The sequence below is a fragment of the Gossypium hirsutum genome, chromosome A03 (genome assembly GCF_007990345.1).
Source record: "Gossypium hirsutum isolate 1008001.06 chromosome A03, Gossypium_hirsutum_v2.1, whole genome shotgun sequence".
Lineage (NCBI taxonomy): Eukaryota > Viridiplantae > Streptophyta > Magnoliopsida > Malvales > Malvaceae > Gossypium > Gossypium hirsutum.
In genome coordinates this window covers 76,101,473-76,119,238 of record NC_053426.1, presented here as the reverse complement: position 1 = coordinate 76,119,238, position 17,766 = coordinate 76,101,473, and the positions used below count along the sequence as shown (strand labels likewise).

Here is a 17,766-nt window from a genome sequence, read left to right as displayed (position 1 = left end):
ATGAGGAATGAATATCTTGATAAAGTGGAGGACAATGCTTATGTCTGTGCATGGTCAGAGAAAACCGAGTTAGCGAAAGGGGATAGTGTCACTGAGGGGTACACGTCAGAGTTATGGGACTTCACTTATATTAGTTCGACACAGAATGAGTTCCAGGAGTTGAAGGACATTTGGGCTCAATGGGATGACGAGGCTAAACAGTTGTTCTACTAGAATTATGGAGATCTTTCCTATTTGCTAGACATCAAGGTGGATAAGCATCTGTTTCGGGCTGTGGTACAGTTCTGGAACCCTGCTTATAGTTATTTTACATTTGGAGAAGTAGACTTAGTACCTACTTTGGAAGAGTATACGACCTTGCTTTGCTGTCCAAAAATTCAAGGTAACAAAGCTTATGTTAGGGCTGCCAATCTCCCTACTTTCGTGAAGAAATTAATGATGATCACAGGGGTGAGTGAACAGTGGGCCGCAGCTCAAATCCAACAAAAAGGTGATGGTAAATGCATTCCGTGGGCAAGTTTGAGGGATTTAATATTGGCACACCTAGATGTAAAGAAGAAGGTTGATGTCCTGGCCTTAAGTATTTATGGTTTGGTGATTTTTCCAAAGGCTATGGGACACGTAGATGAAACAGTCGCGGATTTATTCGATCGATTAGGTAAGCAGAATACACCTGTGCCTGCGATCTTAGCAGAAACATTTAGGTCCTTGAATGCATGTCGATGAGTTGGGGAAGGCAGATTCATTGGATGTGCACAGTTGTTGTTAGTTTGGTTCCATAGTCACTTCTGGAAGGTTGATAAGGTTCCTTGCCGAGTGTTCTTTAAAGACTATTCTTCGCTAAAGGAAGCAGCAGTTACACCGAGGAGGGATGACATTACAGAGGAAAGGTGGATAGAAATACTTTAGAATCTCCAAGAAGAAGATGTTATGTGGAAAGCCACTTGGATGACTCCTAGCGAAATCCTTTATCGTTGCGAGAGCTTTGATTGGGTACCTCTTCCTGGAATTTGGGGGGTTGTTGGTTATGCACCATTACTTGTCTTAAGGCAATGCAAGACAGAGCAGTTTATACCGGCAACACAAGGGCTAGCTCAGAGTGACTTCTCATATAAATGGGATCATTATAAGAAGAAGATGTGAGAAATTTCCAAGACTTGGAAGAAGGTTTGCTGTGTGAAGATTCTAACTAAAGGACTGATGACAACTTTTGAATACAAAGGGTGGTTTAGTAAGAAGGTCAATGATAACATCCCTAGACCGAGTTTGGAGGCTGCTCGATCAATGGAGGAGAATTTATGAGTGATTCCATCAGAGTTAGAGGTTATAAAGTAAGAGTTCGAAAGGAAGAGTTTGGAGCTTGGAAGAAAGATAGAGAGGCTCGAAGAGGAAAATATGTACCTAAGCTTAGACATCGACGTTCAGAAAATCGAGGTTGAAAAAGTAAGGAAAGAATAGAGGAAGATTGAGGAAGACCGAGATAACTTGAAGACCCAGTATAAGAAGACACAGCTATCATTGAAGAGAGTTGGATTGGGGAAGTCTTCAGAGCAGTGGAAACAAGAGGTTCAAGAAGAAAGAGCCAAAGTTGAGTATTGGGAGAAGAAGTTCCAAGAGATGCAAGCACAGAATCAGGCCTTAGAGAAGGAGAATCAAGGATTAAAAGCTAAGGTGACAGAGCTTGGACGATCTCTCCATCATCATCGAAATCATAATTCTGCGGTCGAGTTAAAAGCAAGTCTGAACAAAATCGAGGAAATGAAGCATAATATTGGAAGGTTGGAAGCAGCATTGCAGAACTATGAATTACGAATAGAGTAGCTCGAGGCAAGAGAAGGGCATTGGAAGGAAGAGCTTCACCATCTTCAGGATCAAGTTAGAGATAGGGATTATCTCATGGGAGAAGCCATAGTCTAGATTCGAGAGGTTGCTGATCATTTACAAGACCTAGCAGGACAAGCTAACGTATTAAGTACAAAGTATGAGTTAGTGACAGATAGAGGTTTAGAGTTAGCTTCGTTGTTGGATAGGATTAAAACTCTGGACCTGAGGGCAAAGGCGTATTTGTAATCTGTTTTGTGTAAAGATTTTTGTCTCTTAAATAACGTTTTCTAAAAGGAACTGAATCAGAATCGATATCTTTTAGCATTCATGCATTTGCATCTCATCACATCATATGCATTCAAGTTTATAGAAAGACCCTAATTAGTTAAAATTATTAGGGAGAAAGAGAGAGTAAGAGAAAGAAAATCTGGAAGCAACACATCCTTACGGTACACTCGCTAAGTCAAAGAATATGGAACAAAGACTTGAGCAAATTCAGAAAGAAATGCAAGAGCAGTTGCAGAAGCAATTGGCAAAAATCCAACAAGAGATGAAGGATCAGATGTTGGAGGCTGAAAGGAATATGATGGCTGAGATGGCTCAGCTATTGAGGGGGACAATAGATAAAGGAAAGGCCCCTATGACTACCACTGAGGAGGATAACGAGGGTGATCTTCCTGGTTTTACTCCACCTCATGTGCAGACTCAACCTGAGGCATATACCTGAGGGTCGTCCATCACAATAAGGCCTCAATAGGGACAAGTCGATACTAGAATGCCCATGAACTTTCAAACTGGTTCGGGATTCAACCCTGGAGATAACCCTGCCAATCCTGTTATTCCTGATCTAGATGTAGCTGAGAGGGAAGAGATGAGACTCAAATCATCAAGGCAATTACAGGAACGTTGCAGCTGGTTAGAGGAGAAATTTAAGGCACTAGAAAATGTTGATAATCATCAGTGAATTGATGCTAAGGACTTGAGTTTGGTCTCAGATTTGGTGCTTCCCCATAAGTTCAAAATGCTGGAATTTGAGAAGTACAATGGGACTACTTGCCCTGAAGCCCATATCACCATGTTCTGCAGACGGATGACTGGTTATGTAAACAATGATCAATTATTGATCCATTGGTTTCAGGATAGTTTGGTTGGGGCAGCAGCTAGATGGTATAATCAACTAAGTCGTGCAAGAATCAGTTCTTGGAGAGACTTAGCGCAAGCTTTTATACAACAATATAGTCATGTGACTGACATGACTCCTGATAGAATCACTTTGCAAAATATGGAAAAGAAGCCCAATGAAAGCTTTAGGCAATATGCACAGAGGTGGAGGGAGGTTTCCATGCAAGTTCAACCACCGCTCTTGAAGAAAGAAACTACCATGCTGTTCATTAACACTTTGAAGGCCCCATTCATTACTCACATGATTGGAAGTACCACCAAGAGTTTTGCTGATATAGTTATGGTGGGAGAAATGATTGAAAACGCCATAAGGGGTGGCAAGATAGAGGGGGAAACTGCTAAAAGATCGGCCCTAAGAAGGAAAGATAATTAGGTGAACAATATGAATAGTTATAATTCAAAAGTGGTTACGGTTAATCAGACCAGAGTGACTACAGTTGGGCAACAAGATTCTCAAAAGCAGAGATCAGGTTCGAGACAAAATCCTGAAAAGGTCTCATTTACGCCTATCCCAGTGACGTATCGGGAGCTTTATCAAAGCTTATTTAATGCGCATGCAATAGCTCCTTTTCATTTGAAACCTCTGCAACTTCCATACCCTAAATGGTATGATGCAAACACCAAATGTGAATACCATGCAGGGATATCGGGGCATTCGATCAAAAATTACATTGGCTTTAAAAAAGCAGTGGAAAGACTTATTAAGATAGGAGTTGTAAAATTTGATGACACCCCTAGTAACAAGAACCCGTTGCCAAATCATGGTGATCAATGGGTAAACGCAGTTGGGGATACTGGTATGAGAAGGATTAAGGAGAGCGTGGCAGAGGTGAGAACACCGATAAAAATGATTTGGGAAGAAATGGTGAAAAAAGAGATGATAATCTCTAAAGAAAGGAATAGAGGAGTGAGAGACTACTGCGAATTCCATGCTGAAGAGGGACACGAGATCCAGGAATGTGATGAGTTTAAGGCCTTGGTACAAAGCCTTATGGATAATAAGAAGTTGGAATTTTATGAAGCTGGCTCAGATGAGGGACGTATATGCACATTAGAAGGAGGACCGAAGAATCAAAACTGGCCAAGGATCATTATTTCTTTACCAAGAAATAATGAAGTTGAAATACCAATGGTACCGAAAGTCATTATTCATAAACCTGTTTCCTTTCCTTATAAGGATAACAAGAGGGTACCTTGGAATTATAACTGCAATGTGACAGTACCGAAGAAGAAGGATATAGCTAGTGCATCTAAGGAGGTTCGAGATGAGGATTCTTATACACGTAGTGGGAAGCGTTATGATGTAGAAGGCGTTGGAGTCGAGTCCGTAAAAGAAAAAGCTTGTGACAAAGGAAAGGGGACTGAAATACTGGTTAGTGAGCCAGTATGGAAAGAAGAAGCCAGAGAATTTCTAAAATTCTTGAAACACAGTGAGTACAGCATAGTTGAGAAATTGCGCAAACAACCAGCTCATATATCAGTATTGGCTTTGCTTCTGAGTTCAGCGGTACATCATGGGCGTTAATGAAGGTGCTCAATGAGACTTATGTTACTAATGATATATCCGTCAACAAGTTGGATCGATTGGTTAGTAACATAAGTGCTGACAAATTCATTTATTTCAACGATAATGAAATCCCACCTGGAGGCATGGGATCAGCTAAGGCTTTGTATATTACCACTCGCTGCAAAGGATATACATTGCCGAGTGTGCTTATTAATAATGGGTCAGCCTTAAACATCATGCCGTTTTCCAAATTGAACAGATTACCCATTGACAATTCTCACATGAAAACATGCCAAAATATAGTGAGAGCATTTGATGGCACGGAGAGAAAGGTCATGGGAAGAATTGATATCCCTTTGATGATTGAGCCAAACACGTTTGAGGTGGACTTTTTAGTAATGGACATCAAGCCCTCTTACAATTGCCTGTTGGGGAGGCCTTAGATACATTCGACAGGAGCGGTGCCCTCATCTTTGCACCAAAAATTGAAGTTAGTAGCCGATGGACGGCTAGTCACCATAAATGCGAAAGAAGACATCATAGCGACAGTTACTAGTGATGCACCCTATGTAGAAGCAAACAAAGAGGCCATTGAGTGCTCTTTTCATTCCTTAGAATTCATTAATGCAACATTCATTTCAGAGGGAAATGAGGTGCCAGTGCCTAAGATATCCAGAACCACAAGAATGGTTTGCAGATGACAGTGGGGAAGGGAGCCTTGCTAAGAAAAGGATTGGGAAGATACCTCTAAGGAGGGATTCAAGGTCCTGAACTAAAGGAGAAGAGAGACCGTTTTGGCTCGGGTTTCAGGCCAGATTACAAGCAGAGGGGAAAGAAATAGAGAAGCGCCAAGAGAGAAGAAGGGCGCGTTTAAATGGAAGAGAGGTATAGTGGGAACCGATGACATTCCCCTATATATCTCAAACCTTTATTTCAGGAGGGGTGATTCACCCTGAGAGAGGATTGCTCAAAAAAGGAGGTTATCGTATCAATGCTGTGTATAATGAAGAGTCTGAACGAGGAAACCTTGAGGGCATTCGCCCTTACGAACTGGGAAGCTCTTTAAATAATTGGGTTGTAGAAGAACTTCCTGTAGTTTTTAAAGATTCTTCAGAGTAATTTTTAGAGCACTCTTATTGCTCTAAAGCCTAGGAGTAGTAAGATTTCATTTGTAAAATAGGCTTATGTTCAGATATTTATATTTCAATAAAACACAACTTTTGTTATCGATTCAAGTGAATATTCTTTTATACCGTTCAACATTCTTTTAACATTTAAATTCTTTCCATTTCATTCATAACATATAAATAAATTCATTCATTCTTTGTACTTTCTTTCGTATCCTGCAGGCCCCTAGATATCAATGACATCAGCACTGATACTACGAATCCTAGATTCTCTTTTGAGCAAGACATGTGTTTAGAAGAACTTTAGGATTTTGAAGATGACAGGGATTGTGATATGCCTCCAGATCTGTTGAGAATGGTGAAATAAGAGGAGAAACAAATCCTACCCCGTGAGAAGAAGGCAATAGAGAATGTAGCCTTGGAGGAAGGGAATGAGGTGAAAATTGGCACACATATTGCTAAAGAAACGAGACAAGGCCTTATTGAGCTATAACGGGAATTCAAAGATATATTTGCGTGGTCATACGAGGATATGCAGGGACTGAATACTGATATCGTGGTACATCGTCTCCCCATAAAACAAGATGCAAGCCAGCCCAACAAAAATTGCGAAGGATGAGGCCTGATATTGTGCTGAAAATAAAAGATGAAGTCAAAAAACAGTTTGATGCTGGATTCCTACAAGAGGTTAAGTATTCAGAATGGGTGGCTAACATTGTGCCTATCCCTAAGAAGGATGGGAAGGTACGAATGTGTGTTGATTACAGAGATCTGAATAAAGCTAGCCCAAAGGACAACTTCCTTTTACCACACATTGACACTTTGGTGGACAATACAGCGGGATATTCGTCGTTTTCTTTTATGGATGGCTTCTCAGGGTACAATCAGATAAAGATGCATTCTGAGGACATGGATAAAACTACCTTTATAATATTATGGGGCACCTTTTGTTACAAGGTAATGCCCTTCAGGTTAAATAATGCAAGGGCAACATTCCAAAGGGCTATGGTGACCTTATTTCATGATATGATGCACAAGGAGATTGAAGTGTATGTTGATGACATGATTGCTAAATCTCGAACAGAGACGGAGCATATTGAAGTCTTGAAGAAGTTGTTCCTGATGTTAAGGAAGTTTCAGTTGAAGCTTAATCCAGCAAAGTGCATCTTCAGAGCTAGTTCAGGGAAGTTATTGGGCTTTGTGGTTAGCGAAAATGGAATAGAAGTGGACTCAGACAAACTTAGAGCCATACGAGAATTTCCTCCACCACGTACTCAGAAGGAAGTTCGTGGTTTTCTTGGAAGGTTAAATTATATTGCTCGGTTTATTTCATAATTAACCGAGAAATGCGATCCTATATTTCGCCTCCTTAGAAAACACAACCAACGGACTTGGGATGAGGAATGCCAGAATGCCTTTGATAAAGTCAAACAATACTTGCTAAACGCTCCAGTACTATCTCCACCCAACCCAGATAAACCGTTAATTCTGTACTTATCGGTGTTTAGTAATTCTATGGGATACGTGCTTGGTCAACATGATGAATCAGGAAGAAAGGAGAAAGCGATATATTACCTCAGTAAGAAATTTACTGAGTGTGAAATGAGATATTCACCAATTGAAAACTTGTGTTGTGCTTTGATTTGGACGACTCGAAGGTTGAGACAATATATGCTATATCATACGACATGGCTAATTTCAAAACTTGATCCATTAAAGTACATGATGGAGTCAACAGCCCTAAATGGAAGAATAGCAAGATGGCAAATATTGCTTTTAGAATTTGATATAGTCTATGTGAGTCAAAAGGCTATAAAAGGAAGCACGATAGTAGAATTTCTGGCTAGCAGAGCTCTAGAAGATTATGAGTCGTTGAGCTTTGATTTCCCTAATGAGGAGTCGATGTATGTGGCAGTCATTGAAGAATATCCTTGGAGGCTGAACTTTGACGGTGCATCTAACGCGATAGGAAATGAAATTGGGGCAGTCTTGGTATCCCCAAATGGTGATCATTATCCATTTACATGTAAATTAGATTTTGACTGTACAAACAACATGGTCGAATATGAAGCATGCATTATGGGGATTCGAGTAGCCAAAGAGCGGAAAATCAGAACCTTGGAAGTATATGGAGACTCTGTGTTGGTAATATACCAGCTTAGGGGTGAATGGGAGACAAGGGACCCCAAATTGATTAATTATCGAAAGGTAGTTTTGGAGTTACTTGAGGAGTTTGATAAAATCACCTTCAATTATCTCCCACGAGACAAAAATCAGATGGCAGATGCTTTAGCAACACTGGCTTCCATGATTAAAGCAAATAAAAAAGAGAATATTAGACCAATTCAGATGAGTATTTCCAAGGTTCCAGCTCATTGCTGTAACCTTGAAGAGGAGGAAAAGGATGATCATTCTTGGTATCAAGATATATTACGATATGTGAGAAATCGTGAATATCCTGAGCAGGCAACTAAAAATGACAAAAGAACTTTGAAAAGGTTAGCTTGCGAATATGTACTAGATGGAGACATCCTTTATAAAAGAAGGAAAGATCAGGTACTTTTGAGGTGTGTCGATGCTGTGGAAGCTAGACAAATCCTGGAAGAAGTACATGAAGGTGTTTGTGGGACACATGCTAATGGCTTTACGATGGCAAGGCAAATTATGAGGTTTGGATACTATTGGTCTACTATGGAAGGAGATTGTATCAACTATGCTAAGAAATGTCATAAATGCCAGATATATGGGGACAAGATTCATGTACCACCTTCACCCTTACATGTTATGACTTCCCCATGGCCCTTTTCCATGTGGGGCATGGACGTCATTGGTCCAATATCACCAAAAGCTTTGAATGGGCATCGTTTCATTTTCGTGGTCATTGACTACTTCACGAAATGGGTAGAGGCAACTTCATATGCTAGTGTCACCAAGTCAGCAGTAAGTCATTTCCTAAAAAAGGAGATCAATTGTCGGTATGGAATGCTGAGAGGATCACATCAGACAATGCATTGAATTTGAACAATAGCACGATTGCGGAAGTCTGCAGCCAATTCAAGATCAAACATCATAATTCATATTCATACGCCCAAAGATGAATGGGGCAGTGGAAGCTACTAACAAAAACATCAAGAAGATAGTGGGGAAAATGACTGAAACCTACAGAGATTGGCATGAAAAATTACCATTTGCACTCTTAGCCTACCGAACGTCTGTCAGAACCTCTACTGGGGCAACTCCTTTCTCGTTGGTTTATGGGATAGAGGTAGTGTTACCCATTGAAGTAGAAATACCTTCTCTTCGAATTTTGTCAGAGATAAAACTGGATGAAGCAGAATGGATTCAATCGCGGTATGACCAATTGAACTTGATTGAAGAAAAGAGGATAAGGGCTATTCGTCATGGTCAGATGTATCAGAAGCGAATGATGCGAGCTTATGATAAGAAAGTTCGTCCAAGAGAATTTCACGAAGGGGACCTTGTGCTGAAAAAGATCCTTCCCATACAGAAGGACTTTAGAGGAAAATGGATGCCAAATTAGGAAGGGCCGTATGTTGTAAAGAAGGCTTTCTCTGGTGGTGCTCTGATTTTGACAGAAATGGATGGGAAAAGTTTACCCAATCCAGTGAATTCAGACTCAGTCAAAAAGTACTTTGTCTAAAGAGAAGGGAAGCCAAGGTGAAAACCCACAAAGGGCGCTTTGAGACTTCAAAAAATAATCGAGAGGCCAAGGTGAAAACCCGCAAAGGGAACCTTGAGACCAAAGGGGTTTTGAGTTGAAAACCCGAAAAGGCTGCTTAAATATTCAAGAAACATGCGGTGACTTTTTTATACTGGATTTGACAAGAAATGGAGTGTGTTACATATCGGGGCATCAACCAAGTACTTTGGATCTTCTAAACACATGTTAAACTCAAAATAGTCTTTATCGAATTTGTACACAGAAGCAGAAAGCTGTGATATGATTGGACATCGAACTTTTGTTCTGTTTATTATCTTTGGATTCTTTTCTTCTCAAAGATATGTTTTCAGATTAATTTCCTATTGTATTCTGATGATTTGTCTAACTATTCTTAATATTAAATCATTTGTCTTCCATTACTCATAAAGAGTGTTGCATTGAAATAATAATTGATGAACTAAATATTTTTACAAACGAAGTTTTTCATATTACTCTGGAAATCTCTAGATAATACAAGAAACTAAAACAGAACAATTGTTTGAAGAATTCCCATGAGTAAAGGTCGGAGGCCCTCGAGGAAAGTCCAAAGAATGATTGGACAATTCAAACGATTCAGTCATAAGAGAGGATCGCCTTCAGTAGGTTGTAATGTTAGGAGAATGGTATAATAGGACCAATTTGATTCAAAACACGTGAGAGGAGTATGATTGATACTTGGAGTAAAATAAAAGTGGAACTTTGATGGATGAACAAGTAAGGACGTCTGAAATAGGAATCATTTTCGTAACATTTTGCACCATGATATGTTTATTTAGGAGCATTGGACTCATTTCGTTCATGGTACCCTAAGCATTAGGCATGAGTACACACGTATTCTACAGGTTATGTCCCTTAGGGTATAATGTAGATCATCGGTGACATCTGGCATCTCTATATTGACGGAGAGCAGATCAAAGATAGCAGATTTGGCATCTCTATATTGACAGAGAACAGATCGAAGATGACAGATTTGGCGTCTTTGTATTGTCAGAGAGCAAATCAAAGATAGCAGATTTGGCATCTCTGTATTGACAGAGAGTAGATCGAAGATGACAGATTTGGCATCTCTCCATTATCAGAGAGCAGAGCGAAGATAACAGATTTGGCGTCTCTGTATTGTCAGAGAACAGGTCGAAGATAGCAGATTTGGACTCTCTGTATTGCCAGAGAGCTGATCAAAGATAGCAGATTTAGCGTCTTTGTATTGTCAGAGAGCAGATCGAAGATAACAGGTTTGGCGTCTCTGTATTGTTAGAGAGTAGATCGAAGATGACAGATTTGGCATCTCTGTATTGTCAGAGAGCAGATCGAAGATAACAGATTTGGTGTCTCTGTATTGTCACAGAGCAGGTCGAAGATAGCAGATTTGGCGTCTCTGTATTGCCAGAGAGCAGATCGAAGATAGCAAATTTAGCGTCTCTGTATTGTCAGAGAGCAGATCGAAGATGACAGATTTGGCATCTCTCTATTGTCAGAGAGCAGATCGAAGATAACAGATTTGGCGTCTCTGTATTGTCAAAAAGAAGGTCGAAGATAGCAGATTTGGCGTCTCTATATTGCTAGAGAGCAGGTCGAAGTTAGCAGATTTAGCGTCTCTGTATTGTCAGAGAGCAGATCAAAGATAACAGATTTGGCGTCTCTGTATTGTCAGAGAGCAGGTCAAAGATAGCAGATTTGGCGTCTCTGTATTGCCAGAGAGCAGATCGAAGATAGTAGATTTGGCGTCTCTATATTGTCAGAGAGCAGATCGAACATTTCGGCTTGACATCTCTATATTGACAGGAAGCAGGTTGAAGATAGTAGATTTGACATTCCTGAGTTATGGTGAAGCAAGTTTGAAGCTATCAGAATACCTTTGAGGAAGATGAGGATCAAGATTTCGAGACATTGGCCAGGCCGAGCAAATTTGGTCCTTTTATAATCTTTGCTCTATTCCTGTTACACAGTAATAAGCAAAGAGGGGCAGCTGTAATAGCCCAAATTTGCCCGGGCCCATGAAATAAATAAAAATAGAGGAAATAACAAAAGTTCATTTACATTCCATTTACAATAAACAGGCCTCAAGGCCTGATAAGCCCAAAACCCGCTACACTTGTAACCCAATTAGTCTAAACTAGAATGCCCATTAACCCTATACCTGGTTACACCCAAAACCTTTAGCCCAAATACCTAAAACCCAACAGCCCCAAATACCCAAACCAGACCCAAACTAGCAAGGCCCAGTGCCTAAATTGAATCTGGAAACCCTAGGGTTTCCAGAAGCTTCGCGCCGCAAACATCCAATCGTCACGCCTCTTCATCTCGCGCCGTTCCAGCGGCCCTCCATCAGCGCCGTGACTCTGGCTCCGTATCGCTCCGTAATCAATGCATTCACTGCTAGATTTCTCGCTGTTACCTGCAAAAAGGGAAAGAAACAACAGAGACGAAACAAATATAGCAAGAAATAAAATCGAAATCTGTAAATATATTTTATGAGGCTATAAAAGCCCGAATAGAAACAATGTAAAGGGACTACGATTTTTTTAAACAAAGATATACAATAAGAGTATAATAGTTTATCAAAGAAAACAAAGGTGATTAGTTCTTTACCTTTTCTTCTTGTTGCAAACATATACAAATGTCATTAAAATAAAACGAAAGGGAGTTTACCGTTGGATTTGCGCAAAAAATGGGCGCGTGAGTCCGATGACTGGGGTTTGGCCCGACGGAGGCCGGACCCCGGAGGACTTCCTCTCTTTTCCTCTTTCAGAGGATCTCTGTTCTTTTTTAAAAAAAAAAAACCAGAGGCTGAAATGATTATTGAAGTTTTTTTTTTACATTTATAAGCAACCTATACGACATCGTTTTGGGATGACCGTTTAATGACCAAAACGGTGTCATTTTAGGGCTGAGGATCCGCGCGTTGACCCGTGACCCGAGGAGGATCCGCGCGTTTTTGGTAAATGGGCAAATTGCCCAATTGATCCTCTCGCATTTTTATCTTTTTAAAATTCATTTTATTTTTATTTTAATCTGGCCTTAAACTTTTGTATCTATTTCGATTTAGTCCCAATAGCCATTAAAATCTATCCTGAAGAACGACATCGTTTTTAGGGGTTAGGGCTAATTACCCAGTGAGTCCCTCCGTCTTTAAGATACTTTTCAATTAGGCCCAAATTGTTTGTTTATTTGCAATTAACCCCGGATTCTTTAATTAAATTCAATTGTAATCCTTTTTACATATTTAATTTATTTTAAATACTATATGTATTATTTTTAGTTATATATAACAATAGTATATATATTATTTTTAATTATAGGTTATTTTATCATATTATTTATATTTCATTATATATTTTATATTTTATATTTTATATTTTATTACATATCAGATTTTATTATATATTATTCCCTATATTATTTTTCTTTTATTATACATATTATTATTACATTATTTATTATTTATTAGTACATAAAAATTAAAATTTGTAAATTATTATAAACTAATACATATATTATTATATATTTAATGTCTAATATTTTAAAATTTACTACAAAATTTTATTCCAATTTAACATATTATTATTTTTATAAGTATTAACTTATTATATCATGTAGTGTATTTTGTATATATATATTAATCATCTCTAAAAACTCACCTTCATCTTTTATACTTTGTTTAAAATATTTTATTAAATACTTCATCTATTTTTTTAAAAAAAATTTGTATTTATTTTCTTATCTTTTTTTTATTATTTATATGTTCATAATTTTGTTTATTTATTTTTTGTATCTTTTTATATTTACTTAATATTGTTTTAAAATGGTAATGATATCTCACCACCTATTTGCTATTTTTTATATTTATTGTTTACCATATTTGCATAAAAATTAATGTTGTTTTAAGTTATATTTCCATAGAATATTGTTATATATTATGTAATTTATATGTCGCTAGATTCATTATTTTCTATGTTATATTTTGCATGAAATATTATTATGTATGTATTATGTAGTCTATATTGTATTTTCATTGTTATCTATGATCATATATGCATAAAATGATAACGTATACTGTGTAATTTATGCCATTATTCATCTTTTTTATATTATATTTGCATGGAATGTTAAAGTAGGTATCATGTAGGATAATTTATTTAATATTGATCCTTTGTAATATGTTAAATGCATCATCACTTTAAAAAACTTTATATTTCATTCGATCTAAAAAGAATTTAAAAATAAGCCAATGTTTTTTGGTAGTTAGGAATTCGGGAAGTAGTGCCATAATATGCTGGGTTGTGATTTCTCGTTTGACTAAATACCTAAAATATCCTTCTAAATAAGTTTTGAAAAATCACAAGATGATTTTAGTTACAAAAGTTTAACGATATCGTGTCCAATCATGCTAGATGTGATATTTATATTCTTTTGAAGCGAAGGAATCTTGATCCTTTTTAACTCAAATTATTATGGTTTTAAAAGATATCTTATTTCTAAATTCTTTCAAACTTTTGACATTAAGGCAAAACTATTCAATTTGGTACCAATTTTGGGCATTGCGAGGGTGCTAAACCTTCCTCGTAGGTAACCGACTCCCGAGCCCATTTTCTCATAATTTCGTAGACCAAAATATTTTATAAGGTGATCCAATCACACCAAAAAAGGTTGGTGGTGACTCCCGTATTCAAAATACCTAACTTTTAAAAAGAGGTTTCAACAGCTTCGCGACTCCACTAGGGACCAATAAGAGAGTCAAGCCAAGAAACTGATTATTTTTTGTTTTAATTTCAGAAGTTTGGAAAATTTTAAAAATTGATCCTTTTTACATGTGTGCTGCACATGTTTGTTATCCTGTTGCCGTACATTGCATTTGCATGACCGCTGTGGTCGCACCCCTAAGTGGGAGTGAGAAGCTACGCTTTCGTGAGGTTTTCACCTCCGTATGAGCTAGTGGATTACTTCCGGGATACTGTACCTATGTCTTCGTGAGATTTTCATCTCCGCATAGCCATAGGGAAATCTGTCCCCCTGAACTAAACTTGGTCTATATAAGCCTATAATGGGTAAGGACTGAGGAATCTGCTGTTTAAGGTACCCTTGCTTTAGAACTAAAACGCACGCTTATAGTGAACTTTAAGTGCTTACCCTAGGGAGTAAAATGATAGCCTTTAGTAAATTACCCTTATAGGTACTTGTTTATTATACTTTTATATATGATACTAACTTATTTTATTTTGCTATCATTGCATGACATTCAACCTTTAAGGGTGTCGATTCTTACGAGTGATTCCATCAGAGTTAGAGGTCATAAAGTAAGAGTTCGAAAGGAAGAGTTTGGAGCTTGGAAGAAAGATAGAGAGGCTCGAAGAGGAAAATATGTACCTAAGCTTAGACATCGACGTTCAGAAAATCGAGGTTGAAAAAGTAAGGAAAGAATAGAGGAAGATTGAGGAAGACCGAGATGACTTGAAGACCCAGTATAAGAAGACACAGCTATCATTGAAGAGAGTTGGATTGGGGAAGTCTTCAGAGCAGTGGAAACAAGAGGTTCAAGAAGAAAGAGCCAAAGCCGAGTATTGGGAGAAGAAGTTCCAAGAGATGCAAGCATAGAATCAGGCCTTAGAGAAGGAGAATCAAGGATTAAAAGCTAAGGTGACAGAGCTTGGACGATCTCTCCATCATCATCGAAATCATAATTCTGCGGTCGAGTTAAAAGTAAGTCTAAACAAAATCGAGGAAATGAAGCATAATATTGGAAGGTTGGAAGCAGCATTGCAGAACTATGAGTTACGGATAAAGAAGCTCGAGGCAAGAGAAGGGCATTGGAAGGAAGAGCTTCACCATCTTCAGGATCAAGTTAGAGATAGGGATTATCTCATGGGAGAAGCCATAGTCTAGATTCGAGAGGTTGCTGATCATTTACAAGACCTAGCAGGACAAGCTAACGTATTAAGTACAAAGTATGAGTTAGTGACAGATAGAGGTTTAGAGTTAGCTTCGTTGTTGGATAGGATTAAAACTCTGGACCTGAGGGCAAAGGCGTATTTGTAATCTGTTTTGTGTAAAGATTTTTGTCTCTTAAATAACAATTTCTAAAAGGAACTGAATCAGAATCGATATCTTTTAGCATTCATGCATTTGCATCTCATCGCATCATATGCATTCAAGTTTATAGACAGACCCTAATTAGTTAAAATTATTAGAGAGAAAGAGAGAGTAAGAGAAAGAAAATCTGGAAGCAACACATCCTTACGGTATACGCGCTAAGTCAAAGAATATGGATCAAAGACTTGAGCAGATTCAGAAAGAAATACAAGAGCAGTTGCAGGAGCAATTGGCAAAAATCCATCAAGAGATGAAAGATCAGATGTTGGAGGCTCAAAAGAATATGACGGCTGAGATGGCTCAATTGTTGAGGGGGACAACGGATAAAGGAAAGGCCCCTATGACTACCACTGAAGAGGACAACGAGGGTCATCTTCCTGGTTTTACTCCACCTCATGTGCAGACTCAACCTGAGGCATATCCCCGAGGGTTGTCTGTCACAATATGGCCTCAATAGGGACAAGTCGATACTGGAATGCCCATGAACTTTCAAACTGGTTCGGGATTCAACCCTGGAGATAACCCTGCCAATCCAGTTATCCCTAATCTAGATGTAGCTGAGAGGGAAGAGATGAGACTCAAATCATCAAGGCAATTAGAGGAACGTTGCAGATGGTTAGAGGAGAAATTTAAGGCACTAGAAAATGCTGATAATCATCAGTGAATTGATGCTAAGGACTTGAGCTTGGTCCCAGATTTGGTGCTTCCCCATAAGTTCAAAATGCTGGAATTTGAGAAGTACAATGGGACTACTTGCCCTGAAGCCCATATCACCATGTTCTGCAGACGGATGACTGGTTATGTAAACAATGATCAATTATTGATCCATTGGTTTCAGGATAGTTTGGTTGGGGCAGCGGCTAGATGGTATAATCAACTGAGTCGTGCAGGAATCGGTTCTTGGAGAGACTTAGCGCAAGCTTTTATACAACAGTGTAGTCATGTAACTCACATGACTCCTGATAGAATCACTTTGCAAAATATGGAAAAGAAGCCCAATGAAAGCTTTAGGCAATATGCACAGAGGAGGGGGGAGGTTGCCATGCAAGTTCAACCGCCGATCTTGGAGAAAGAAACTACCATGCTGTTCATTAACAATTTGAAGGCCCCATTCATTACTCACATGATTGGAAGTACCACCAAGAGTTTTGCTGATATAGTTATGGCGGGAGAAATGATTGAGAACTGCATAAGGGGTGGCAAGATAGAAGGGAAAACTGGTAAAAGATCGGCCCCAAGAAGGAAAGATAATAAGGTGAACAATACGAATAGTTATAATTCAAAAGCGGTTACGATTAATCAGCCCAGAGTGACTACAGTTGCGCAACAAGATTCTCAAAAGTCGGGATCAGGTTCGAGACAAAATCCTAAAAAGATCTCATTTATGCTTATCCCAGTAACGTATCGGGAGCTTTATCAAAGCTTATTTAATGAGCATGCAATAGCTCCTTTTCATTTGAAACCTCTGCAACCTCCATACCTTAAATGGTACGATGCAAGCGCCAAATGTGAATACTATGCAGGGATATCGGGGCATTCGATCGAAAATTAAACTGGCTTTAAAAAAGCAGTGGAAAGACTTATTAAGATGGGGGTTGTAAAATTTGATGACACCCCTAGTAACAAGAACCCGTTGCCAAATCATGGTGATCAAGGGGTAAACGCAGTTGGGGATACTGGTATGAGAAGGATTAAGGAGAGCGTGGCAGAGGTGAGAATGCCGATGAAAATGATTTGGGAAGAAATGGTGAAAAAAGAGATGATAATCTCTAAAGAAAGGAAGAGAGGAGTGAGAGACTACAGCGAATTCCATGCTGAAAAGGGACACGAGATCCAGGAATGTGACGAGTTTAAGGCCTTGGTACAAAGCCTTATGGATAATAAGAAGTTTGAATTTTATGACGCTGGATCAGATGAGGGACGTATATGCACATTAGAAGGAGGATCGAAGAATCAAAACCGGCCAAGGATCATTATTTCTTTACCAAGAAATAATGAAGTTGAAATACCAACGGTACCGAAAGTCATTATTCATAAACCTGTTTCCTTTCCTTATAAGGATAACAAGAGGGTAGCTTAGAATTATAACTGCAATGTGACAATGCCGGAGAAGGAGGATATAGCTAGTGCCTCTAAGGAGGTTCGAGATGAGGGTTCTTATACATGTAGTGGGAAGCGTTATGATGCAGAAGGCATTGGAGTCGAGCCCGCAAAAGCAAAAGCTTGTGACAAAGGAAAGGGGACTGAAATACTGGTTAATGAGCCAGTAAGGGAAGAAGAAGCCAGAGAATTTATAAAATTCTTGAAACACAGTAAGT

General features: G+C 38.7%; 1 protein-coding gene across 1 annotated transcript; it reads left to right on the top strand.

Annotated features, from left to right (window-relative positions):
- The first annotated feature begins 7,365 nt into the window (after positions 1-7,365).
- On the top strand, positions 7,366-11,220 carry LOC121218243 (uncharacterized). Its single transcript, XM_041095124.1, has 3 exons — positions 7,366-7,804; positions 7,958-8,257; positions 11,144-11,220. Exons 1-3 carry the CDS (start codon positions 7,366-7,368, stop codon positions 11,218-11,220), a joined length of 816 nt encoding a protein of 271 aa, XP_040951058.1.
- Positions 11,221-17,766: the final 6,546 nt, after the last annotated feature.